The following is a 27,237-nucleotide window of genomic DNA, read 5'->3' as shown; positions in this document are numbered from 1 at the left end:
TCCTTGTTGCAAACACAGCCTTTTTTATTAGTCCATTTTCATGCTGCCAAAAAATACATACCCAAGACTGGGCAATTTACACAATAAAGAGGTTTAATGGACTTACAGTTCCACGTGGCTGGGGAGGCCTCACAATCATGGCAAAAGGCAAGGAGGAACAGGTCACCTCTTACGTGGATGGCAGCAGGTAAAGAGAGAGAGTGCTTGTTTAGGGAAACTCCCCTTTTTACAGCCATCAGATCTTGTGAGACTTCTTTACTATCACAAGAACAGCATGAGAAAAACTTGCCCCCTTAACTCAATTACCTCCTACTGGGTCCCTCTCACAACACGTGGGAATTCAAGGTGAGAGTTGGGTGGGACACAGCCAAACCATATCACCCTTCATCAAAATAATCTCCTTTACAAAACTTAAATTGAGGTCACTCCTTACTACCGTGTTTATACAACCATGTCCTGGGCTAGAATTAGTAAAAGACCAAACCAAAACAAAAAAAAAGGACCTCTAAGCAACATATTTACTTATCCTTAAAGCATTAAGGTGGACAAAAAGTAGTAGTATGTAGGTAATTCTCTATAGAAAAAAAAAATCAGCAGGTAAAAAGTCATTTGTCTGTATGTCATAGTCTAAGGGAAAAGCAGGTAAATATGTCATAGTAATAGTTTTGGCTACTTTATTATTTAAAATAGAAAACACAGGAGAATGTATGCCGGGCGCAGTGGCTCACGCCTGTAATCCTAGCTCTCAGGGAGGCAGAGGCGAGAGGATACCTTCAGCCCAGGAGTTCGAGACCTGCCTGGGCAATATAGTGAGACCCGGTTCTCCACAAAAAGGAAGAAGAAAAAAAAGACAAAAAAAAAAATAAGCGTAACTCCCCTTAGAAAACATAGGAGAATGTTTAAATTAATACTTAATAAATATTCATCTGATGAAACTGTATATATCGAAACTATATTCGTATATGCTTTGATAATATGAAAAGTAGTTACTTTAAATATTAAATTAAAATTACAAGCATATTAGTCTAACATACAGTATATTTTAAACAATAATTTTTTAAATTATATATATAAATAGAAAAGTCACAGATATTAATTTTGCTTACACTTTATGAAGGAATAAGGAGTGATTGTAATGATTAAAACAGGATTTTTATTTCCCAAATATTATAAAATGATAAAAATATTACATGTTCAATTTTATTAAATGGGATAATTTATAGGTTTCTGATTATACTTTTGGCAAAATCTTTTCATCAATTTTCTGTCTTCTCCTTCCACTGTCAAGTAATTTGACTGACACATTTTGTTGAAAATATCTTGTTTGTTTTATGTTTGGGGTTTCTTAACTTCTCATTTAAACTTACTGAAATTTTACATTTTTTTTTTTCTAGGCAGAGTAGTAAGACCTCAAGCTCACAAATACTTTGGTCAAACAAAAAGCATTTGCTGCATATCTTTATTACCTTAATTTACCTGTGGTCATCCATAAGCCTCTTTAGGTATTTGCTACTTAAAACTATGATCACATTTCAGTGTCCAGTTATGCAGCTGCAGGTAGAAGGTACGGAATTTTAATACCTTAGACAATAAAATTAGTTAAACTGCAAATAGTTAACTCTACACGTGCTTTACCCTGAACTTCAGATTACATTAATTTCAAACCAAATGGAATGAACAAAGATTCCATATTAAAAGGTATAATTGAAGTTGCTTAATATATAAAACAAGTGATATGGGCATTATTCCTGTGCTTCAAGTTATAAAAATTATAAAAAAGGGAGATACTATAAGTAGATTTTCAGGACAGTACAAAAGAAAATAGAAACAAAACCAAATATACATGTTGTGTCAGGCAATCTAATGTTAATCTTACTTTTTATGGTCTTTTAATAGAATCCAGCGTTTATTTTAAAAAAGGTTAAAATATATTCGAGGTATCAGATCAGTTAATTTTGTCCATTAAATAAAACTCAATCAAACCCTTCATTCTTCATTCTGAGGAAATCGAATGTCCTTCTTAAGTGTGTTTCAGTTTCTAGGGACTTGTTCTCAGAATCGTCTCCTGCTTTTGATCTCATTCATATGTTACTTTAGATGGTTGTTGTCATCCCCCTACCCTACTGGCTTGTAGTGGTCAGTTAGGGCTGCCATAACAAAATGCCGCAGACAAGGTGGCTTAAAGAACTGACATTTATTTTCTCACAGTTCTAAAGGCTGCAAGTCAAGATCAAGGTTCCATGCCTTCCCCTGGCCTTCCCTCTGTGCACATGCACAGAGAGAGCTCAACCCCTGGTGTCTCTTCCTTTTCTTACAAGGACACTAGTCCCATTGGATTGGCCTCACCCTTTTGACCTCATTTAAGGATAGTTACCTCCTTGAAGGCCCTAACTCTAAATACACACACCCTGGTGGTTAGGGCGTCAATATATTAATAAAATGAGGAGGGGGAAAATTCAGTTCATAACATGACTCAAGGGAATTTCTTCTCATTTCTTTGACATCACTTTCTCTCACCCTACTGCCGCACACCAAAAAGCAAAAACAAAAATACCCCTCAAGCAGAGCCCTCATGCATCTATATCTAATGAGACTTGAGTTGACAAATGATAACATCAAATTGCCAAATAGCAAAGAAAACAAAATATAAATAATAAATTTTTGCACATACTGGAATTGTTTTGTCAGATACCATTGCTCCTAATGACTCCCCACTACTCACCATTTTTAAGTCCATGCTCCCCTTCTTGATGAATATTTTTTGTTCACTAAGAAGCCCCAAATTCTTATTAGATTGTTATAAAGGGCAGCGGAGCTACATCTTTCTTTGTCTTCTGATAATCCAGACAAAGCCTAGAGCCTAGAGCTTCATACTTCTGCAAACAGACATGTACTAGGCTCTTGAAATAACATTTTTTCCTTAGCTTTCCTATATAGTTTCTAAGCAAACATTAACAAGTTAACTATTCCATTATATACTTTATTTAAAATATTTGCATTCTACATTTTCATGTTTTACAGAACCGGATTTTTAACTATAAATGAAATTATAAACATCTGCTGTTATAATATCATTGTCATGTTATTGTAGCCCATAGTGTAATACCACTATTTAGGTTTAAATTGAAATATTTTAATATTCACAAAAGGCATATCTGTAATTATACTAGACATATATCAATAAATTACATTTCTTCAGATATACATGTCTATGCTTTGGAGTGTATATTTATCACAGTTTACTTGACAATTACAGATTATTAGGTACTTCTATACTCAAAACACATAAATAGATGTTCACTTATTTATTATTAAAGTTTTCACTAAGTGATTTACAAATTAACTATTCATACATGTTGTTCCAACTGTGTAACAAACCACCCTTAAACTTCCTGGTTGAAAAGAGCAATCATTATTGTGTTTACAAATCTTCAATTTGGGCAGGGCTTAGTGGAAATAGGTGACCTTTGCTCTAGGCAGTCAAGTGGGGCAGGAATGGGCTGCAATATCCACCGCTAATTTGCTGGGCTCTTTTATTTATTTATTTACTTATTATTATTATTATTATTATTATTATACTTTTAAGTTTTAGGGTACATGTGCACATTGTGCAGGTTAGTTACGTATGTACACATGTGACATGCTGGTGCGCTGCACCCACTAACTCGTCATCTAGCATTAGGTATATCTCCCAATGCTATCCCTCCCCCCTCCTCCCACCCCACAACAGTCCCCAGAGTGTGATATTCCCCTTCCTGTGTCCATGTGATCTCGTTGTTCAGTTCCCACCTATGAGTGAGAATATGCGGTGTTTGGTTTTTTGTTCTTGTGATAGTTTACTGAGAATGATGATTTCCAATTTCATCCATCTCCCTACAGAGTACATGAACTCATCATTTTTCATGGCTGCATAGTATTCCATGGTGTATATGTGCCACATTTTCTTAATCCAGTCTATCATTGTTGGACATTTGGGTTGGTTCCAAGTCTTTGCTATCGTGAATAATGCTGCAATAAACATACGTGTGCATGTGTCTTTATAGCAGCATGATTTATAGTCCTTTGGGTATATACCCAGTAATGGGATGGCTGGGTCAAATGGTATTTCCAGTTCTAGATCCCTGAGGAATCGCCACACTGACTTCTGCAATGGTTGAACGAGTTTACAGTCCCACCAACAGTGTAAAAGTGTTCCTATTTCTCCACATCCTCTCCAGCACCTGTTGTGTCCTGACTTTTTAATGATAGCCATTCTAACTGGTGTGAGATGATATCTCATAGTGGTTTTGATTTGCATTTCTCTGATGGCCAGTGATGATGAGCATTTTTTCATGTGTTTTTTGGCTGCATAAATGTCTTCTTTTGAGAAGTGTCTGTTCATATCCTTCACCCACTTTTTGATGGGGTTGTTTGTTTTTTTCTTGTAAATTTGTTTGAGTTCATTGTAGATTCTGGATATTAGCCCTTTGTCAGATAAGTAGGTTGTGAAAATTTTCTCCCATTTTGTAGGTTGCCTGTTCACTCTGATGGTAGTTTCTTTTGCTGTGCAGAAGCTCTTTAGTTTAATTAGATCCCATTTGTCAATTTTGTCTTTTGTTGCCATTGCTTTTGGTGTTTTAGACATGAAGTCCTTGCCCATGCCTATGTCCTGAATGGTAATGCCTAGGTTTTCTTCTAGGGTTTTTATGGTTTTAGGTCTAACATTTAAGTCTTTAATCCATCTTGAATTGATTTTTGTATAAGGTGTAAGGAAGGGATCCAGTTTCAGCTTTCTACATATGGCTAGCCAGTTTTCCCAGCACCATTTATTAAATAGGGAATCCTTTCCCCATTGCTTGTTTTTCTCAGGTTTGTCAAAGATCAGATAGTTGTAGATATGCGGTGTTATTTCTGAGGGCTCTGTTCTGTTCCATTGATCTATATCTCTGTTTTGGTACCAGTACCATGCTGTTTTGGTTACTGTAGCCTTGTAGTATAGTTTGAAGTCAGGTAGTGTGATGCCTCCAGCTTTGTTCTTTTGGCTTAGGATTCACTTGGTGATGCGGGCTTTTTTTTGGTTCCATATGAACTTTAAAGTAGTTTTTTCCAATTCTGTGAAGAAAGGCATTGGTAGCTTGATGGGGATGGCATTGAATCTGTAAATTACCTTGGGCAGTATGGCCATTTTCACGATATTGATTCTTCCTACCCATGAGCATGGAATGTTCTTCCATTTGTTTGTATCCTCTTTTATTTCCTTGAGCAGTGGTTTGTAGTTCTCCTTGAAGAGGTCCTTCACATCCCTTGTAAGTTGGATTCCTAGGTATTTTATTCTCTTTGAAGCAATTGTGAATGGGAGTTCACTCATGATTTGGCTCTCTGTTTGTCTGTTGTTGGTGTATAAGAATGCTTGTGATCTTTGTACATTGATTTTGTATCCTGAGACTTTGCTGAAGTTGCTTATCAGCTTAAGGAGATTTTGGGCTGAGACAATGGGGTTTTCTAGATATACAATCATGTCATCTGCAAAACAGGGACAATTTGACTTCCTCTTTTCCTAATTGAATACCATTTATTTCCTTCTCCTGCTTAATTGCCCTGGCCACAACTTCCAACACTATGTTGAATAGGAGTGGTGAGAGAGGGCATCCCTGTCTTGTGCCAGTTTTCAAAGGGAATGCTTCCAGTTTTTGCCCATTCAGTATGATATTGGCTGTGGGTTTGTCAAAGATAGCTCTTATTATTTTGAAATACGTCTCATCAATACCTAATTTATTGAGAGTTTTTAGCATGAAGGTTTGTTGAATTTTGTCAAAGGCCTTTTCTGCAACTATTGAGATAATCATGTGGTTTTTGTTTTTGGTTCTGTTTATATGCTGGATTACATTTATTGATTTGCGTATATTGAACCAGCCTTGCATCCCAGGGATGAAACCCACTTGATCATGGTGGATAAGCTTTTTGATGTGCTGCTGGATTCGTTTTGCCAGTATTTTATTGAGGATTTTTGCATCAATGTTCATCAAGGATATTGGTCTAAAATCATCTTTGTTTGTAGTGTCTCTGCCTGGCTTTGGTATCAGAATGATGCTGGCCTCATAAAATGAGTTAGGGAGGATTCCCTCTTTTTCTATTGATTGGAATAGTTTCAGAAGGAATGGTACCAGTTCCTCCTTGTACCTCTGGTAGAATTTGGCTGTGAATCCATCTGGTCCTGGACTCTTTTTGGTTGGGAAGCTATTGATTATTGCCACAATTTCAGATCCTGTTATTGGTCTATTCAGAGATTCAACTTCTTCCTGGTTTAGTCTTGGGAGGGTGTATGTGTCGAGGAATGTATCCATTTCTTCTAGATTTTCTAGTTTATTTGCATAGAGGTGTTTGTAGTATTCTCTGATGGTAGTTTGTATTTCTGTGGGATCGGTGGTGATATCCCCTTTATCATTTTTTATTGCGTCTATTTGGTTCTTCTCTCTTTTTTTCTTTATTAGTCTTGCTAGCGGTCTATCAATTTTGTTGATCCTTTCAAAAAACCAGCTCCTGGATTCATTAATTTTTTGAAGGGTTTTTTGTGTCTCTATTTCCTTCAGTTCTGCTCTGATTTTAGTTATTTCTTGCCTTCTGCTAGCTTTTGAATGTGTTTGCTCTTGGTTTTCTAGTTCTTTTAATTGTGATGTTAGGGTGTCAATTTTGGATGTTTCCTGCTTTCTCTTGTGGGCATTTAGTGCTATAAATTTCCCTCTACACACTGCTTTGAATGCATCCCAAGGATTCTGGTATGTTGTGTCTTTGTTCTCGTTGGTTTCAAAGAACATCTTTATTTCTGCCTTCATTTCGTTATGTACCCAGTAGTCATTCAGGCGCAGGTTGTTCAGTTTCCATGTAGTTGAGAGGTTTTGAGTGAGATTCTTAATCCTGAGTTCTAGTTTGATTGCACTGTGGTCTGAGAGATAGTTTGTTATAATTTCTGTTCTTTTACATTTGCTGAGGAGAGCTTTACTTCCAAGTATGTGGTCAATTTTCGAATAGGTGTGGTGTGGTGCTGAAAAAAATGTATATTCTGTTGATTTGGGGTAGAGAGTTCTGTAGATGTCTATTAGGTCCGCTTGGTGCAGAGCTGAGTTCAATTCCTGGGTATCCTTGTTGACTTTCTGTCTCGTTGATCTGACTAATGTTGACAGTGGGGTGTTAAAGTCTCCCATTATTAATGTGTGGGAGTCTAAGTCTCTTTGTAGGTCACTCAGGACTTGCTTTATGAATCTGGGTGCTCCTGTATTGGGTGCATATATACTTAGAATAGTTAGCTCTTCTTGTTGAATTGATCCCTTTACCATTATGTAATGGCCTTCTTTGTCTCTTTTGATCTTTGTTGGTTTAAAGTCTGTTTTATCAGAGACTAGGATGGCAACCCCTGCCTTTTTTTGTTTTCCATTTGCTTGGTAGATCTTCCTCCATCCTTTTATTTTGAGCCTATGTGTGTCTCTGCACGTGAGATGGGTTTCCTGAATACAGCACACTGATGGGTCTTGACTCTTTATCCAATTTGCCAGTCTGTGTCTTTTAATTAGAGCATTTAGTCCATTTACACTTAAAGTTAATATTGTTATGTGTGAATTTGATCCTGTCATTATTATGTTAGCTGGTGATTTTGCTCGTTAGTTGATGCAGTTTCTTCCTAGTCTTGATGGTCTTTACATTTTGGCATGATTTTGCAGCAGCTGGTACCAGTTGTTCCTTTCCATATTTAGTGCTTCCTTCAGGAGCTCTTTTAGGGCAGGCCTGGTGGTGACAAAATCTCTCAGCATTTGCTTGTCTGTAAAGTATTTTATTTCTCCTTCGCTTATGAAGCTTAGTTTGGCTGGATATGAAATTCTGGGTTGAAAATTCTTTCCTTTAAGAATGTTGAATATTGGCCCCCACTCTCTTCTGGCTTGTAGGGTTTCTGCCGAGAGATCCGCTGTTAGTCTGATGGGCTTCCCTTTGAGGGTAACCAGACCTTTCTCTCTGGCTGCTCTTAACATTTTTTCCTTCATTTCAACTTTGGTGAATCTGACAATTATGTGTCTTGGAGTTGCTCTTCTCGAGGAGTATCTTTGTGGCGTTCTCTGTATTTCCTGAATCTGAATGTTGGCTTGCCTTGCTAGATTGGGGAAGTTCTCCTGGATAATATCCTGCAGAGTGTTTTCCAACTTGGTTCCATTCTCCCCATCACTTTCAGGTACACCAATCAGAGGTAGATTTGGTCTTTTCACATAGTCCCATATTTCTTGGAGGCTTTGCTCATTTCTGTTCTTTTTTCTCTAAACTTCCCTTCTCGCTTCATTTCATTCATTTCATCTTCCATTGCTGATACCCTTTCTTCCAGTTGATCTCATCGGCTCCTGAGGCTTCTGCATTCTTCACGTAGTTCTTGAGCCTTGGTTTTCAGCTCCATCAGCTCCTTTAAGCACTTCTCTGTATTGGTTATTCTAGTTATTCATTCTTCTAAATTTTTTTCAAAGTTTTCAACTTCTTTGCCTTTGGTCTGAATGTCCTCCCATAGCTCAGAGTAATTTGATCGTCTGAAGCCTTCTTCTCTCAGCTCGTCAAAGTAGTTCTCCATCCAGCTTTGTTCCATTGCTGGTGAGGAACTGTGTTCCTTTGGAGGAGGAGAGGCGCTCTGGTTTTTAGAGTTTGCAGTTTTTCTGTTCTGTTTTTTCCCCATCTTTGTGGTTTTATCTACTTTTGATCTTTGATGATGGTGATGTACAGATGGGTTTTTGGTGTGGATGTCCTTTCTGTTTGTTAGTTTTCCTTCTAACAGACAGGACCCTCAGCTGCAGGTCTGTTGGAATACCCTGCAGTGTGAGGTGTCAGTGTGCCCCTGCTGGGGGTGCCTCCCAGTTAGGCTGCTCGGGGGTCAGGGGTCAGGGACCCAGTTGAGGAGCAGTCTGCCCGTTCTCAGATCTCCAGCTGCGTGCTGGGAAAACCACTGCTCTCTTCAAAGCTGTCAGACAGGGACATTTAAGTCTGCAGAGGTTACTGCTGTCTTTTTGCTGTGCCCTGCCCCCAGAGGTGGAGCCTACAGAGGCAGGCAGGCCTCCTTGAGCTGTGGTGGGCTCCACCCAGTTCGAGCTTCCCAGCTGCTTTGTTTACCTAATCAAGCCTGGGCAATGGCGGGCGCCCCTCCCCCAGCCTCGCTGCCGCCTTGCAGTTTGATCTCAGACTGCTGTGCTAGCAATCAACGAGACTCCGTGGGCGTACGACCCTCCGAGCCAGGTGTGGGATATAATCTCATGGTCCGCTGTCTTTTAAGCCCGTCAGAAAAGCACAGTATTCAGGTGGGAGTGACCCGATTTTCCAGGTGCTGTCCATCACCCCTTTCTTTGACTCGGAAAGGGAACTCCCTGACCCCTTGCGCTTCCGGAGTGAGGCAATGCCTCGCCCTGCTTCGGCTCGTGCATGATGCGCACACCCACTGACCTGCGCCCACTGTCTGGCACTCCCTAGTGAGATGAACCTGGTACCTCAGATGGAAATGCAGAAATCACCCGTCTTGTGCGTCGCTCACGCTGGGAGCTGTAGACGGGAGCTGTTCCTATTCGGCCATCTTGGCTCTTCCCCTGGGCTCTTTTATATTGCTGGCAAAATAGTGGTGAGTGAGTTCATTGCTGTTTGAGTCCATTAACCTCAGTTCTTTTCTTTGTGAATTCCTTTGTGGTGTGTTTGTTTTCCTTTTCTTCCTTTTCCTTCACATAAATTTTCTCTTATCTTTCTAATCATTTTCTGCTAATGCTTTCATATATATGTTGTAATGCTTCATAGTTTCTCAGAGGTCTCAAATAATCTCCTCATTTTTAAAAATAATTTTTCTTTCTGGTCTACCAATATGATTATTTCCATTGATCTATATTGAGTTTATTGGTCCTTTCACTTGCCATCAGAAAATTGCTGTTGGGTATACATAGTAAATTTTTAATTTCAGGTAATTTTCTTTTCAATGCTCAACCTTTCTTTTGGCCCTATTTCTTAATTTCTATTTTCTGTAGAGAGTCTTTATTTGTTGACTCATTATTGGCATGGTATCTTTATATTTTTTACATATGTTTACTTCAATTATCTGGTTATATTTATAATAGTTGCTTGGAAGTCTTTTCTTACTGAATCCAAAATCTAGGCCCACTAAGCTGACAAGTTGTTATCGAATGCTTTTTTATCGTGAGTGTGGGTCACAATTTTCTTCTTCTTTATATGTCACTTATTTTTGGTTTGAAATCAGATTTTTACATAGTATAATGTGACAGCTCTAGGATGTGGTATATTTTATTTTTGAGAAGTTCTTTTGTTTATGTGCTTTCCTAACTTAGCTGGATTTATCACTGTGTTATTTGTTTGCGTGTGTTATTTGTTTCCCTGCATTGTTTCCACCAGGTGGCTATCTCTCATCAGATTTTATAATTTCCATTTACGGTTTTTAGCACGGCTAAAGGCCAGTCTTGTGGTTGCATAGTTTATTGGTCTGCCAAGGTTTTGACAGAGGTTGTGCTCAAATAGTCCAAGCTCTGATGCCTGAGCTATATGTTGTTGAAGGCATTCAAACTTGTAACCAGTTCTTAAGTGTCTCTTGAGTTTCAAATTTTGTTTTGCTCTCTTAGGTCTCCTGAACATATACAGCTATCAGTTAACCAGGGCTTTGGGGATTTCTGAAGACATTCTCATCTGTATGTATTTCTCACTTCTATTTTCTTCCCTTTAGATTTATGGCCAGTCTGCTAATAACTCTAAAAAGACTAATAAACTGCTGTTTTTCTCGATCTGTTTTCCATCTCCCATTCTGAATTGAATCATTCACCTTTAGCAACTACAGATCCCACACCCTCACCACCACATCCTTGAGGCAAGAATCTACTGAGCCTGAGACAGTAGGAATAGGAGGAAATAGGGGAATGGGTATGATGGCCAAAAACTCAACACATTTCTTATACAACACTATAAGAATTTTTTTTAAGTAAATTCTCACATTTTTCAACTTCATTTATCAATTTTCAGTGCTCTTAATGATTTTCTAGAAAATTGCCTCCCAGATTTTCTTGTTTTCTGCAAAGAGAAATTATATGACCTCCTTCTATTGCCCCACCAGAAGTTAGAGACTTCTGATCAGTTTACCTAACTTAAATTCTTTCTTTTCCTTTTTTCTACTACTTGCTTTGTGGCCTAACATATGTTCTACCCTGGGGTATGTTTCTCGTGCACGAGAGAAAAATGTGTGTACTGCTATTGTTATATGGAGTGGTTTGTATATGTCTGTTAGGTCAAAATAGTCTATAGTGTTGTGGGTACTGATGTCTTCTACTATTATTGTATAAGCGTTTTGTTTTGTTTTTCTCTCTTCGATTCTGTCAATGTTTGCTTTATGCATTTTGGAGTTCTGATGTTGGGTATCTATATCTTTATAATTGTTATGAATTCTTCATGAATTGAGCTTTCTCATTGTATTTTCCCTTTTCAGCCTCTCATAGTAGTTTTTGACTTGGTCTATTTTGTCTGATATTAATAGAGAAGCCCTGCTGTCTTTTAATTACTGTTTATACAGAACAGTTTTCCATCCTTTCATTTTTAACCTATGTCTGTCCTTATATCTAAAGTAGACAGCATATGGTTGGATCACGGTTTTATTTTAATTCATTCTTTCAATTCATATCTTTTGAATTATAAGTCTAATACATTTACATTTAAAGTAATTACTGAAAGGTAAGCACTTAGTTTTGTCAGTTTTTTTGTTCGTTTTCTGTATGTCATAAATTTTTATTCTCTCTTTACCCTCATTAGTGTCTTCCTTTGTGTTTATATTTTTGCAGGAGTATGTTTTGTGTTTTGATTCACTTCTCATTTCCTTTTCTGTATATTCTGTCTATATTTTCTTTATGGTTATTATGGACAGTACCTATAATGTCCTAAAGTTATAATAATTTTAAATTAATATCAACCTAACTTTAGTCACATACAAAACCTCGACTCCTTTTCACCTCTGCTCCTCCATTTTGTCATAGACTTCACAATTTACATCTTTATATATTGTATCCAATTAACGTAGATTTAATCTTATTTTTATGCATTTGTGTTTACATAACTATAAAATAAAAACTAGCAAGGCGCAATGGCTCACACCTGTAATCCCAGCACTTTGGAAGGCTGAAGCAAACAGATCACTTGAGATAAAGAGTTCCAGACCAGGCTGGCGAATATGGTGAAACCCCGTCTCTACTAAAGATACAAAAATTATCCAGGCGTGGTTGCAGGAGGCTGTAATCCCAGCTACTTGGGAGGCTGAGGTGGGAGGATTGCTTGAACCCTGGAGATGGAGGTTGCAGTGAGGTGAGATCGTGCCACTGCACTCCAGCCTGGGTGACAAAGACTCCATCTCAAAAAAAAAAAAACAAATAAATAAACACAAAAAGCTACAGTAACAAAACAATACAATTGTGTGTGTGTGTGTGTGTGTGAGTGTGAGTATACTTATTTTTTTGTCTGCATACTTAGCTTTACTGAAAAACTTAATATTGCATACAGCTTCAAGTTATTCCCTGGCGTCCACTCATTTTAAATTTAATAACTTCCTTTCTCATTCTTGGAGAGCAGTTCTACTAATAATTAACTCCCTAAATTTTTGTTTCTCTAAGGGTGTCTTAATTTTTCCTTAATTTTGAAAGATAGTTTTGCCAGATGTATGATTCTCCACTAATAGCTGTTTTTTTTTTTCATCACTTAAAATGTCACCTCCCTTCTGGTCTATGTGGTTTCTGAGAAATTCACTGGTATGTTTACTGAAAATCTCTTGCATCTAATGAGTTACATTTTCTTTCTGCTTTGAAGATTTGTTCTTTGTCTTTGTCTTTCAAAAGTTTGATTATAATGGATTTCTGTATGGGTCTTTTTGGTTTATCCCACTTGGAATTAATTAACTTCTGAGATTTGTATGTCATACTTTTTTCCTCAAATTTTGGAAGTTTTCAGCTATTAGCTTTAAAAATAATTTATCTTCTTTCTATTCTTCTCCTGATGATCCCATAATGCACTTCTCACAGTGAAACTTCCTGGTTTCCATAAGTCCTTTAGGTTCCGTTCACAGTTTTTCATTGTTATTTTCTGTTCCTCAGACTCAATAAATTTACATGATTTTTTCAAGTTTACTGATTCTTTTATCTGTTCAAATTTTATGTTGCACACCTCCAGTGAATTTTTCAATTCAACTATCATATATTTTGGGTTCCAAATTTCTATTTAGTTTTTTGTATATGATTAACTTGTTTTTGTTAATATTCTCGTTTTTGTTCATGAATCATTTCCTGACTTCCTTCACTGTTTTTCTCATGTTTCCCTTATCTCTTTGAGTATATTAAAGACAATTATTTTAAAGAGTTTTTCTCGTATGTCCACTGCATGTGTTTTTTCAGACTGGTTATGTGATTATTTTCTTCCTTTAAATGGGCCATGATTTCCATTTCTTTGTATGGCTTATGCTCATTTTTTGAGAATTAAGCATGTTAAGAAACAGCCAGGTTCCCCAGCCTTGACAGTATGGTGTGAAGACTTTTGCTAATTAGCAGTTCTCTGAGCCTTGATAGCAGCCTGGAGCGAAGGACTGCCTGCACGTTGTGCACATACACCCTAAAACTTAAAGTATAATAAAAAAAAAAATTTCGTCCGGTATAATTTTTAGATATGCTTCCTTTCTGAGCCCACGTGTGTGCTTCTTTATTTTTCCCAAAGTTGCCTTTAAGTGCTTTAATTCCTGCAAAAGTCCCACTCTAGCTTCCTCTCTGGGCCTTAGATATTTTGCTTTATTCTGCTACCCATAACCTCTTGCCTCAGGCATGCATGGGTCTGATATCCCCCTGTAGTTTGCATGTACCATGATACTCACCACTGTCTCCACAGCTTCCAGCCTAAGAATCTAATTGCTGCCATTCTGCTCTGATCTCTAAGTCAGATAAGACAAATACTGGTCCCTCAGGCAGCTTACAGATGGGCCAAATCACTGCAGATAACTTTCACTGTACTTTTTTTTTTTTTTTTTTTTTTTGGCTCAAGGGAAGTAACCTGAAATTGTGCAACTTTCTCCCTTCTGTGCCACACTGGGAAAGGAGTGGGGCAAGGGTGTATAAACATGCCACAAATTTTCCTACCATTTTCCATGTGACTTTTTCTTAAATGAGTGTTTTTACGGTTGCTGTAAATCTTTGAATAGTTTCGAGAGTTCCTGTAAAGTTTTTTATTTAGACTATTGTTGTATATTTGATGTTTATATGTGGTAACAAGAGTCTGAAGCTTACTCTCAACTTAGTTTTTTTAAATGTAACATAAGATTTTGTATAGTTAAGACATATCTCATTCTCTAGTTATATTTTTTTCTTAAGATATAAAAGCACTTAAGTAGAGCAAAGAAGTCTCTTAACATAATACTTTGGTTGGGGCAATATAGATTGTTAGCTTCTTTAGTCTTCCCTATGAAACACACTCTAAGGAGTGCTTATCTAGTTAGATCTATACATATATATGACTGTAATCTCTTGAGATACTTGGAATCAAGTGTTTTTTCATAGGTGGAGTGTTCATTGCTGCCTATTTGGAACTAAAATGACATTTATCTTTACTTATGTGGAGATGCCTGATAACTCACTTATATTTATCACACACTTCACAGTCAGGAAGATTGAACACAATAGATCATTCTGTCTTAGACTTATCTTGTAATTTCTCTTTGATTCCTTCTGGTGGCCGATTGGGGAAATATAGAGAGCAGTATTAGCTCACAAGATAAAATGACTTATGTTTGGGTAATTATCCTGTATTAGTATATTTGCAAATATCTCCTATTTTAAAAAATAAAGAAACACGTTATTATAAGCCCCTGGCCATTAAATATCTTTGTTACCATGGCTGCAAGCTTTTACTAGTGTGAAGAAGATACTTTTCAGTTGCAAGAACTATACATAAAGCTTCAATTCATATATTAAACATATGCACATGTGTTACAAAGCTGTATAGCACAGTTACCACTGTGCTATAAGAGCACAGTGATTGGATAAGAGCATAGATTCTGGCCCTAGACTCACTGAGTTTAAAGCTTAGCTTTATTACTTACATATATCCAGGATTATCTTTTTCAGTTGTAAAATGGAATAAAAGTAGTATTTAAAAAAATGTGTTATTAGAATTGACTTATTTAGGGCCTCTTAAAATACAGACTACTTTCTGAGGAACAATATGCCCTTCAGAAATGCTATGTAATCTATATTTTTAGAGACAGGTATATGTAGCTATGGATGTATATATATTGGGGAAAATTCAGAATTTTCCAAAACTAAATAAAATGCCCAAGTTCAATTTTATTCATCTTCAAATTTATATCATTATTTTATTTAATTTGACTTCATATTCCAAATATTTCTTATGAATTTTACCTTCAACACAACTAAATGCAAATACCCATATATCATGCATAAATATAATGTTCATTGAAATGCTGGCTTTTCCCACTGAGAGAACCCAGTTTAGGTTTATTGGCTGCATAAATAGGATAACTATAACTAGGGTGGCTATAAGTAGAATAATAAACACCTTTAATAGTAAAATTGGTAAAATAATTAATTCTGCTATGATTACATGCATAATCCAGGAATGTTGCAGAAAATTTAGGAGGTAAATATTTGGTTTCAGGGTCCATAGTTCTACGGCTAATTGTGAAATCATCAGGATATAATTTGAAGTTTCAAAAAGAGCATAAATAAAATATAGATAAAATAAATATTACCAAAACAGAAACTGTATCATAATCCAATCTTGGCCCTAATTTTATTAAATTGGCTAGCCCTACATTATCTATTTAACAAATATTGAATGAACCCTCTCTTATTGGATGTAAAAAATTGGATGCTTTTGTAATTTAAAAAAAAAATAGAGAAAAACATGGAGTATCACATAATATTTAATTATTTTTTTAAAAAAGATAGGGATAAACCAGTATGAACAATCTAGAAAAATTCAAACTCAAATATATCACTAATAATATTAAATATGTAAAATGAAAGACTACTCACAGTAACAAAGAATGTCAAATAAGAATAAAAATAAAATAGTTATGCTATTTACAAGACACACCTGTTGAAATAAGGCAGTGTAAATATAAATAAAAGGGTGGAATATTTATCATGTAAATGCCAAAAGAAGACAAAAAATAAAACCTACAGTTAATATCACACTCAGTGGAGAAACTGAAAGCTTTTCCTCTAAGACCAGAAATAAAACAAGTTGCCCAGTTTCACCGCCTCTATTAAGCACATTACAAAAAGTTTTAGCCATAGCAATTATGCCCAAAAAATAGACATCAAAATTGGAAAGCAAGAAGTACAATTATCTCTTTTCACAGACATGATTTTATATGTAGAAAACCCTAAAATCTTTCTCTCTCCTCTCTCTCTCTCTCCCTCTCTCTCTCTGTCTCTCTCTCTCTCCCTCTCTCCTCTCTCTCTTTCTCACACACCACACAAATAAACACACACACAATGGTTAGAGCTAAAATAAATTCAGAATAAGTTTCAGAATAAAAATCACCATGCAAAAGCCATTTGTTTCTATATACTAATAATGAACAATCAGAAAAGGAAATTTTAATAATTCATTTACAATACTATCTAAAAGAGTAAAATACTATACTACAGAGCTACAGTAACCAAAACAGCATGGTACTGTTGCAAAAACTGATACGTAGATCAATGGAACAGAATGGAGAACCCAGAAATAAGACCACACACCTACAGCTATTTGATCTTCCACAAACCTGACTTAAACAAACAATGGGAAAAGAATTCTCTATTCAAAGAATGGTGCTAGAGTAACTGGCTAGCAATATTCAAAAGATTAAACCAGGATTCCTTCCTTACATCCAACACAAGTTGGATTAAAGACTTAATGTAAAACACAAAACTATAAAAACCCTGGAAGACAACCTATGCAATACTATTCAGGACATAGAAACAGGCAAAGATTTCATGAAGAAAATGCCACAAGTAATTACAACAAAAGCAAAAATTAACAAATAGTATCTAATTAAACTAAAGAGATTCTGCACAGCAAAATAAAGTATCAAAATAGTAAAGAAACCACCTACAGAATGGGAGAACATTTTTGCAAACTGTGCATCTGAGAAAAGTCTAATATCCAGCATCCATAACTAACTTAAACAAATCTACAAAAAAAGCAAACAACCCCAAACAAAAAGTGAGCAAAGGACATGAACAGACATTTTTCAAAAGAAGATATATGTGCAACCAACAATCATATGAAAAAAAACTCAAAATCATTGGTCGTTAGAGAAATGCAAATCAAAGCTACAGAGAGATGCCATCTCTCACCAGTCAGAATGGCTATTACTAAAAAGTTAAAAAATAATGGATTCTGGCAAAGTTGTGGAAAAATATAAATGTTTACACAGTGTTGTTGGGTGTGTAAATTAGTTCAGCCATTGTGGAAGTCAGTGTGGCAATTCCACAAAGACTTAAAGACAGAAATACCATTTGACCCAGCAATCCCATTATTGTGCATATACCCAAAGAAATATAAATTACTGTATTATAAAGATGCATGCACATGTATGTTCATTACAGCAATAGTCATAATAACAAAGGCATGGAAACAACCTAAATGCTCCTCAATGATAGACTGGATAAAGAAAATGTGGCACATATACCACCATGGAATACTAGGTAGCCATACAAAAGAAAGAGATCATGTTCTTTATAAGGACATGGATGGAGCTGGAGGCCATTATCCTTAGCAAACTGACAAAGGGAAAGAAAACCAAATACAGCATGTTCTCACTTATAAGTGGGAGGTAAATGATAAAGGGCTAATATCCAGAATCTACAAAGAACTCAAACAAATTTACAAGAGAAAAACAACCCCATCAACAAGTGGGCGAAGGATATGAACAGACATTTCTCAAAAGAAGACATTTATGCAGTCAAAAGACACATGAAAAAATGCTCATTATCACTGGCCATCAGAGAAATGCAAATCAAAACCACAATGAGATACCATCTCACACCAGTTAGAATGGCAATCATTAAAAAGTCAGGAAACAACAGGTGCTGGAGAGGATGTGGAGAAATAGGAACACTTTTACACTGTTGGTGGGACTGTAAACTGGTTCAACCATTGTGGAAGACAGTGTGGTGATTCCTCAGGGATCTAGAACTAGAAATAACATTTGACCCAGGCATCCCATTACTGGGTATATACCCAAAGGATTATAAATCATGCTGCTATAAAGACACATGCACATGTATGTTTATTGTGGCACTATTCACAATAGCAAAGACTTGGAACCAAGCCAAATGTCCAACAATGATAGACTGGATTAAGAAAATGTGGCACATATACACCATGGAATACTATGCAGCCATAAAAAAGGATGAGTTCATGTCGTTTGTAGGGACATGGATGAAGCTGGAAACCATCATTCTCAGCAAACTGTCACAAGGACAAAAAACCAAACATTGCATGTTCTCACTCATAGGTGGGAATTGAACAATGAGAACACTTGGACACAGGAAGAGGGACGTCACACACTGGGGCCTGTTGTGGGGTGGGGGGAGGGGGGAGGGATAACATTAGGAGATACACCTAATGTAAATGACAAGTTAATGGGTGCAGCACACCACCATGGCACATGTATACATATGTAACAAACCTGCACGTTGTGCACATGTACCCCAGAACTTAAAGTATAATAATAAAAAAAAAAATAAAAATGGGCAAAGGACTTGAAAATAAAAAAAAAAGAAAATGTAGTTAGAACTTTACCTTATAGAATATGCAAAAATTAACTCAAAGTGAGTCAAAAATCTGATTATAGATGGTAAGGCTAAAAAGTATTATTTTAATTTTTAATTTTTGTGGGTAAATAGGAGGTGTATGTGTTTATGGGATACACAACCTATTATGATACAGGTATGGAATGCATAATAACCAGATCATGAAAAAATGACACATTCATTCCCTCAAGCACTTATCTTTTGTATTAAAATCAATCCAATTACTCTTTTAGTTATTTTTACATGTACAAGTAAATTATTATTAATTATAGTCACCTTGTTGTGCTATCAAATAATAGATCTTATTCATTCTTTCTAAATATTTTTTGTATCATTAACCATTCCAACTGCATTCCCCTTGCTGCCCCCAACCCCATACCCTTCCCAGCCTCTGGTAATCATCTGTCTACTCTCTATCTCCATGATGTCAATTATTTTAATTTTTAGATGCAACGAATAAGTGCAAACATGTGATGTTTGTCCTTCTGTGCCTGGCTTATTTCACTTAACATAATGACCTCCAATTCCCCCGATGGTGTTTCAAATAACAGAATCTCATTCTCTTTTATGGCTGAATAGTATTCCATTGTGTATGTATACCACATTTTATTTATCCATTTATCTGTGAATGGACACTTAGTTTGTTTCCAAATCTTAATTATTGTGAACAGTACTGCAGAAAATATGGGAGTGCAGATATTTCTTTGATACGTTGATTTCCTTTCTTTTGAGTATATACCCAGCAGTGGAATTGCTGGGTTGTATGTTAGCTCTATTTTTACTGTTTTTAAAGAAACTCCAAACTATTTTCCATAGTGGTTGTACTAATGGACATACCTACCAAAAGTTGTACAAGGCTTCCCTTTTTTCCACATCCTGCCTAGCATTTGTCATTGCCTGTCTTTTGGATAAAAGTCATTTTAACTGAGGTGAGATAATACCTCATTGTAGTTTTGATTTGCATTTCTCTGATGATCAATGATTTGGAGTACCTTTTCATATGCCTTTTTTCCATTTTTTATGTCTTCTTTCAAGAAATGTCTATTCAAAGATTTTGCCCGATTTTTTTCTTTGATTATTAGGGTTTTTTTCCCATAGAGTTTTTTAAGCCTGTTATATATTCTTGTTATTAATCCCTTGTCAGGGGGTAGTTTGTAAATATTTTCTCCCATTCTGTGGGTTGTCTCTTCACTTTGTGGATTGTATTCTTTGTTGTGCAGAAGCTTTTTAACTTGATGTGATCAAATTTGTTTATTTTGCTTTGGTTGCCTGTGCTTGTGGGGTAATACTTAAGAAATTTTTGCCCAGTCTAATATCCTGGAAAGCTTCCTCAATGATTTCTTTTTGTTTCATAGTACGAGGTCTTAAATTTATGTCTTTAGCTTGAGTTTTGTGTATGGCAAGAGAGAGTGGTCTAGTTTCATTATTCTGCCTGTGGATATCCAGTTTTCTCAGCACTATTTATTGAAGAGACTATCTTTACCCAGCATATATTTTTGGTAACTTTGTTTAAATTAATTCACTGTAGGTGTGTGGATTTCTTTCTTGGTTCTCTATTCTTTTCCAGTGGTGTATGTGTCTGTTTTTATGCCAGTAATATTCTTTTTTTGTTAACTGCAGCTCTGTAGTATAATTTGAAGTCAAGTAATGTGATTTCTCTAGTTTTGACCTTCTTTGCTCAGGATAGCTTTGGCTATTTGGGGTCTTTTTTGGTTCCATATAAATGTTAGCATTGTTTTTCCCATTTCAATGGAGAATGTGATTGGTAACCTGAGAGAGGTTGCATTGAATATGTAGATTTCTTTGGGTAGTGTGGACATTTTAACAATATTCATTCTTCCAGTCCATGAACATGGAATATATTTCCATTTTTGTATTCTCTTCAATTTCATAGTTTTTATTGTAGATATTTTTCACTTCTTTGGTTAAGTTAATTCTAGGTCTTTAATTTTATGTGTGGATATCGTAAATGGAATTACTTTTTTAAATTCTTTTTCAGATTGTTCACTATTAGCATATGGAAGTGTTACTGAGTTTTGTATGCTGATTTTATGTCCTGAAACTTTATCAAATTAGTTTATCCATTCTACTAGTTTTTTTGTTGTTGTTGGGGTCTTTAGCATTTACTAAGATAAAATCATATCATCTGCAAAAAAGAGTAATTTGATTTCTTCCTTCCCAATTTAGATGCCTGTTATTTCTTTATCTTGTCTGATTGCTCTAGCTAGGTCTTCCAGATCTGCAGAGAAAAGATCACTGAACTCAGAGATATAATAATAGTAATTGATCAAATTCAAAAACAGAAATAATAGACAAGAAATGAACAGAACCTTTGGCATATGTAAAGCTATAAAGAAAACTTCAAACATGTGTGTCTTTGGAAAGCTAGAAATAAAGCTAAAAGAGGGTGGGGCTGAAAAATTATTTTTTAAAATAATGTCTATCAAATTCCCATATTTGGGGAAACATATTAACCTTCAGTTTCAAAAATTGAGTAACTACAAAGAGGATAAAGAAAAACTGATGCCAAGCTACATCACAGTCAAACTTCTGAAAACTAAAATTAAGAATATTTGGAAAGCAGACAGAGAAAAACAATATATTACTTATAAGGGAAAACATTTGGAATGGCAGGAGGTTTTTTTTTAATCAAAAATTCCAGAGACAAGAAGGAAGGGCCACAACATTTTTCCAGTGCCAAAACAAAAAAACAAAACAAAACAAAACAAAAAACTAGCTACTCACAATTATTTATCCAGTAAAAGTTATCCTTCACATATAAATGAAAAATCAATAAATAAACTTTTTCATTACATATCTACCCTAAAATCTAGCCAAAGAACATTTTAAATCAGAACAGAAATAAAATAGAATGAACCCTGTGGTCGGGCACCATGGCTCATGCCTGTAATCCCAGAAGTTTGGAAGGCTGAGGTGGGTGGATAACCTGAGGTCAGCAGTTTTAGAGCACCCCATCTCTACCAAAACTACAAAAAAAAAAAAAAAATAGGTTTGGTGGCAGACATCTGTAATCCCAGCTACTCAGGAGGCTGAGGCAGGAGAATTGCTTGAACCTTGGAGGCAGTGGCTGCAGTGAGCTGAGATCATGCCATTGCACTCTAGCCTGGGTGACAGAGTAAAACTAAAAAAAAAAAAAAGAACCATGTAACATTGACAAAGAAGAAATAACAACAGAAGAAACAAAAATATAGGTAAATATAACAGATTTATCTTCTCTTCTGTTGTTTTTAAAATTATGTTTGATAGTTGAAACAAAAATTTTAATGCTATGTCATATGATTATCAATGAGTATAGGGTAAGTATTTAAGGAATTGTGTTTTAAATAAAGAAGTACAAAATGACATAAAATGTGTTAAGTTTTCTATACTTTATTTGCACTGGTAGATGCTGTGCTGGAAAGTTTTATTAAATATATAAATATATATTATATAACTATATATATTAACTAGAGCAGCTACTAAAAATGTTATACAGAGAGATAAATTCAAAAACACTATAGACAAACAAAAATAGAAATCTTAAAATATTCCACAAAACCATAGGAAGCAGAAAAAAGAAAACAGAAAATAAACAGAAAATAAACAAAAAAAGGTAAACTCATGTATAAATTTATCAATAAATACACTAAATATAAATGGTCTAAATACATTATTTAAAAGATAGAGATTAGTACAGTGGATAAAACAAAATGACCCAGCTATATGATGTCAGTGCATTAGCTCCATAGGGATGCCAGAGCAAAGTACCACAAACTGGGTTGCTGAAAACAACAGAGTTGTTCGCTCACAGTTCTGCAATGACGAAGTCAACATTCAAGGTGTAGGTAGGTCCATGCTCTCTCTGAAACCTGTAGGAAAGAATACATATTTTCCTCTACTAGTTTCTTGTGGTATTTGCCAATTGTTGATGTTTTTTGACTTGCAGCAATAGCACTTCAATTTCTTCTTCTTTAGTTTCATGACATTCTCCTCTCAAGTGTCTCTGTCCAAATTTCTCTCTTCTTACAGGGACACAAGTCATATTGGATTAGGGATCCATCATTCTTCAGTATGATCTCATCTTCACTAATTACATTGATGATGTCTTTATTTATAAATAGGATCACAATTTGTGTACTGGAGGTTAAGACATCAACATATTTTGGAGTGGACAAAATTCAACCCATAACATATAGGAAGGCTAAAAGTTAAAGAACAACAAAAAAAGATATAGTATGAAAATATCAATCAAAGGAAATTAGGCATGAACACATTAGTATTAACAGACAAAGAAGATACCAGAGCAAAGAAAATTATGGGATAGACAGTTGTCAGTACATAATGTTAAAGGGCTGAATCCACCAAGAAGACATGGCAATCCTAAAACTACATGCACTAAACAATTAACTGCAAAATATGTGAAGCAGCATTGATAAAACTGAGAGAAGAAATAGACAAATTTACAATTTTAGTGATTGACGAATCAGCAAGATGCTAGAATAACTCAAAACCATGAACTGATAGCATCTAATTGAGATTTACAAAATGCACCTTCCAACAACATAAGAATACACGATTTTTCTCAAGTGCTCATGAAACATATGCCATGAGAGACTATATCCTGGCCCCTAAAATAACTTATAAAGAATTTGAATATAAGATATAAAAAGTGTTATTTAACTATAATGGAATTAGACTAGAATCAGTAACAGAAAAACACAAGGAATGCTTTCAAACATTTGGAAAGTAACCAATGCATCTCTAAATAATCCAAGGGTCACAGTCAAAGTCTAAAGAAATTTTATAGATACATAGATAGGTAGATACATTATAGGTATAGATATATAGTCAAAGGGAACATAAACACAAACAATTCATATATATCGAAATAAAACTGAAAACATAGCATATAAAAATTTGTAGAGCCCAGCTAAAGTTATGCTGATAGTGAGTTTATAAACCAGATGCTTATAAAAGGAGAAAAGGTTTTTAGATCAATAATCTAAGTTTCAACATCAAGAAATTATAAAAAGAACAAAATGAATCTAAGGGAAGAAGAAGAAGAAAGGAAATTGTAAAGAAAGAAGCACAAATCAGCAAGATTAAAATACAAAAAAAGAAAAAGTCATTAAAACAAAAATCAGATTATTTCAAAAGATTAGTGAAATAAATCTCTAGTAATTTGGACAAGGAAACAAAGAGAAGACATAAATTACTAATATCAATAAGAAAACAAGAGATGTCACTACAGTCAATGCAAAAATCAGAATGAGTAAATGTGAACAATTCTGTATAGATTAATTTGACCATTTGGAAGAATTGGACTAATTCCTTGAGCAGTGAAAACTGGCAAAACTACATGTGAAATAGAGTATTTGAATAGCCCTATAACTATTAAGTGAACTGAATTTGTAATGGTAAACCTCAGGTAAGAGAAATCTCCAGGCCCAGGCAGTTTCACTGGAGAATTCTACCAAATGTTTAAAGAAAAATTAACACCAATTTAATAAAATATTTTACAGAAAATAGAAGACAGAGTAATTTCTATCTCATTATATGAAGCAGAATAACCCTGATACCAAAACCACATAATGAAATCTCTAGAGAAGAAAATTATATACCAATATTTCTCATGAATATTGATGAAAAAATTCTTAATAAAATATTAGCAGATAGAATTCAACAATATCTAAGTACCATGACCAACTGGGATTTATTCCAAGGATAAAAGGCTGCTTCCATATTTGAAAATCAAACAATGTAATCTCTCTTATTATCAGGCTAAAGAAAAATAAATCATATGATAATTGATGCAGAAGAAAATGAAAATATTCAACACCCATTAATGATAAGAACTATCAGAAAAAAGGTAATAGTAATTTCCTCAAGTTGATAAAAACAATCTACCCAAAATCCCCATCTATATCTAATGTCATATTTAATAGAAATAAATTGAATGTTTTTCTTATGAGATTGAAACAAGGCAAATACAGCTACTTTTGCCTTGCTATTCAACATAATACTGGAAGTTCTAGCCAGTACTACAAGACATACACGGAAATGAAAGGCATAAAAATTGGAAATAAATAAAATTGTCTCTAGTAGCAGATGCTGGAATAGTCTATGCAGAAAATCTTGTGATGAGCAGCTGTACTTGTTCCCAAGGTCTTCAGTAATAAAGTGCCCAACTGGGTGGTTCCAAATAACACAAATATATTGTCTCACAATTCTGGAGGCTAGAAGTCTGAAATTAAGGTGTCACCAGAGCCATGATCCCTCTGAAATCTGTCAGGCAGAGAAGGGGTGGATCCTTCTCTGCCTCTTCTCCCTCTGGTGCTTGTTGGAAACTCTTGGTACTCCTTGGCTTGTAGGTACTTCACTCCAATCTCTATCTGTTGTGGCATAGCCATCTTCTCTCCGTGCATCTCCTTTCTCTTATAAAATCACAGGTCATATTGGAATAAAGGCTCACCCTACATCCAATATGACCTCATCTTAACTAATTACATTTTTAAAAACTCTATTTTTAAATAAGATCACACTGTGAGTTCCTGGGAGTTAGGACTTCCACATACTATTTTGGGGGAATACAATTCAATGTTTAACTGCAGCAAAAGCCAAGTGAGGAATAGCTATTCAGAGAGCCAAAAAAAGAGAAAAACAGAGTTTAAAGAAGGAGGTAGTATCTTTACACTGTTTTTAGTTTTGTTTATGTTTTCGTTTTTGGGTCTCTCTCTGTCGCCCAGGCTGGACTGCAGTGGCATGATGTTGGCTCACTGCAACCTCCGCCTACCTAGTGCAACCTCTGCCTCCTGGGATCAAGTGATTCTCCTGTCTCAGCCTCCCAAGTAACTGGGACTACAGGTGTGCACCACCACAACCCACTAATTCTTGTATTTTTAGTGAAGGCAGGGTTTCACCATGTTGCCCAGGCTGGTCTTGAACTCCCGGCCTCAAGTGATCTGCCTGCCTCAGCCTCTTAAAGTGCTGGAATTACACACATGAGCTACCACACCCAGCCTTTCACACTGTTTTAAGAGACTACCAATATTCAATTTTTTTGCATAGCTGTACAGTCTCTGATTTACAGTGGTTTGGTTTATGACTCTTTTTTTGCCTTTAGGATGTGTTTCTTAGGAGGTAATTCCATCATAAGTTGAGGCGCATCTGGATTTACAATGTTTCAATTTATGTTTTTTAAATTTACGATGGGTTTTGGGGTATCAATTGCATTTTCAACTTATGATTGTTTTTTTACTTATGATGAATTATTGGGACCTAACCCCATCACAAGTTGAAGAGAATACGTATTTCTTTTTCTCTTAGACTCCCCGTGGAACAGAGTTGTTGTTCAGCAGAAATAATCAAGAGTTGACATCATACCAGGTAAAAAATAGAAGCAGTAATTTTGAAGGTGCTGTCAGAAGAGTTATTGAAGTGGTCATGAACTCTAAAGTTACAGAGGCAATTATGTAAAGATAAAAGATAAAGGTACGTAGTACAAAATAGAGGATTCAAAGCGTTCGTGAATGTAATGAGGTCAATGACCAAGTCAGTGTAACTGAGAACTGGAAAATGAGGAAGTTGTGGTCCAGGAAGAGAGTGTTTCACTTTAATACCTAACAGCTGGAATAGTTCTCGGTGATTATGGGTTCACGACATGGATAGCAGGATCAGTATGTGAAAACAGCAGAGTTGCTTATTTTTATATTTATGAAATGAAAGAATTTAGAGACCAGGGAAGTGGATTTCTCATCTTTGTTATAGAATCACCTATGATGATGACACAACTTGGCCTGAAAAAAGTGTTTCAGTCATATTCCAAAATCTCCTTTAAAAAAGAGAATGACCAAGTAATCAGTATATAATAATAGACCAAGAAGGTTTAAATATGGTATGACTTGGATATATGAGCTCCATGTAATGGGAAAAAAAAGGGGTTTGGAAAAAGCATTAGGGAACACTACACAAATGTGAATTACATAGAGTATGGAGCAATAATTAATGTTGAGTTGAATATTGCTGGTAATGTTAAGAAGCATAGGTAAGGAATTGGGGCTTGGGAAATAAATCAGTATGATGGGACTTTGAATAACCCTTCTCTAATGCTTTGATTCTACACCCAATCTAGAGTCATGAGATGTTCCTTTCTAATAAATATTAACATATTATTTTCTTACTTAGGATGGAAGTTTTTCTCTACTTGGTTATATACTTCCCTGGCCATTTTCTAAAGTATACTGCAAATATTTTCATCGTTTTTTGATAGCCACTTATACACACCAAATTTACTTTCCCAGAATAAAGTGCTACACTAAAGATTTAACTATTTGTATCAAAATATACTATAGTTGATTATTAGTATATTATTCCTTCAGAGTTAGTTTTTATTTTAGACTGCTGA

At 35.4% G+C, this 27,237-nt stretch overlaps 1 protein-coding gene across 2 annotated transcripts in view; it reads left to right on the top strand.

Annotated features, from left to right (window-relative positions):
* The first annotated feature begins 7,798 nt into the window (after positions 1-7,798).
* The window catches only part of LOC130540817 (uncharacterized), a 366,197-nt gene continuing 346,758 nt past the window's right edge, over positions 7,799-27,237 (top strand). The window contains exons 1-2 of one of the 2 annotated variants that reach the window (XR_010109743.1): positions 7,799-9,613; positions 26,160-26,324. Coding sequence is in view for 1 of the 2 variants with exons in the window: in XM_057299822.2 (XP_057155805.1) it covers positions 9,473-9,613; positions 26,160-26,219 (201 nt within the window). In the remaining variant the exon portion in view is untranslated. The remainder of the gene's footprint in view (positions 9,614-26,159; positions 26,325-27,237) is intronic. The other variant, XM_057299822.2, reaches the window with a different exon arrangement.

This window comes from Pan paniscus, chromosome 15, assembly GCF_029289425.2.
Source record: "Pan paniscus chromosome 15, NHGRI_mPanPan1-v2.0_pri, whole genome shotgun sequence".
Classification (NCBI taxonomy): domain Eukaryota; kingdom Metazoa; phylum Chordata; class Mammalia; order Primates; family Hominidae; genus Pan; species Pan paniscus.
The sequence above is the reverse complement of the archived record's forward strand: the minus strand, read 5'-3'. Positions and strand labels throughout refer to the sequence as shown.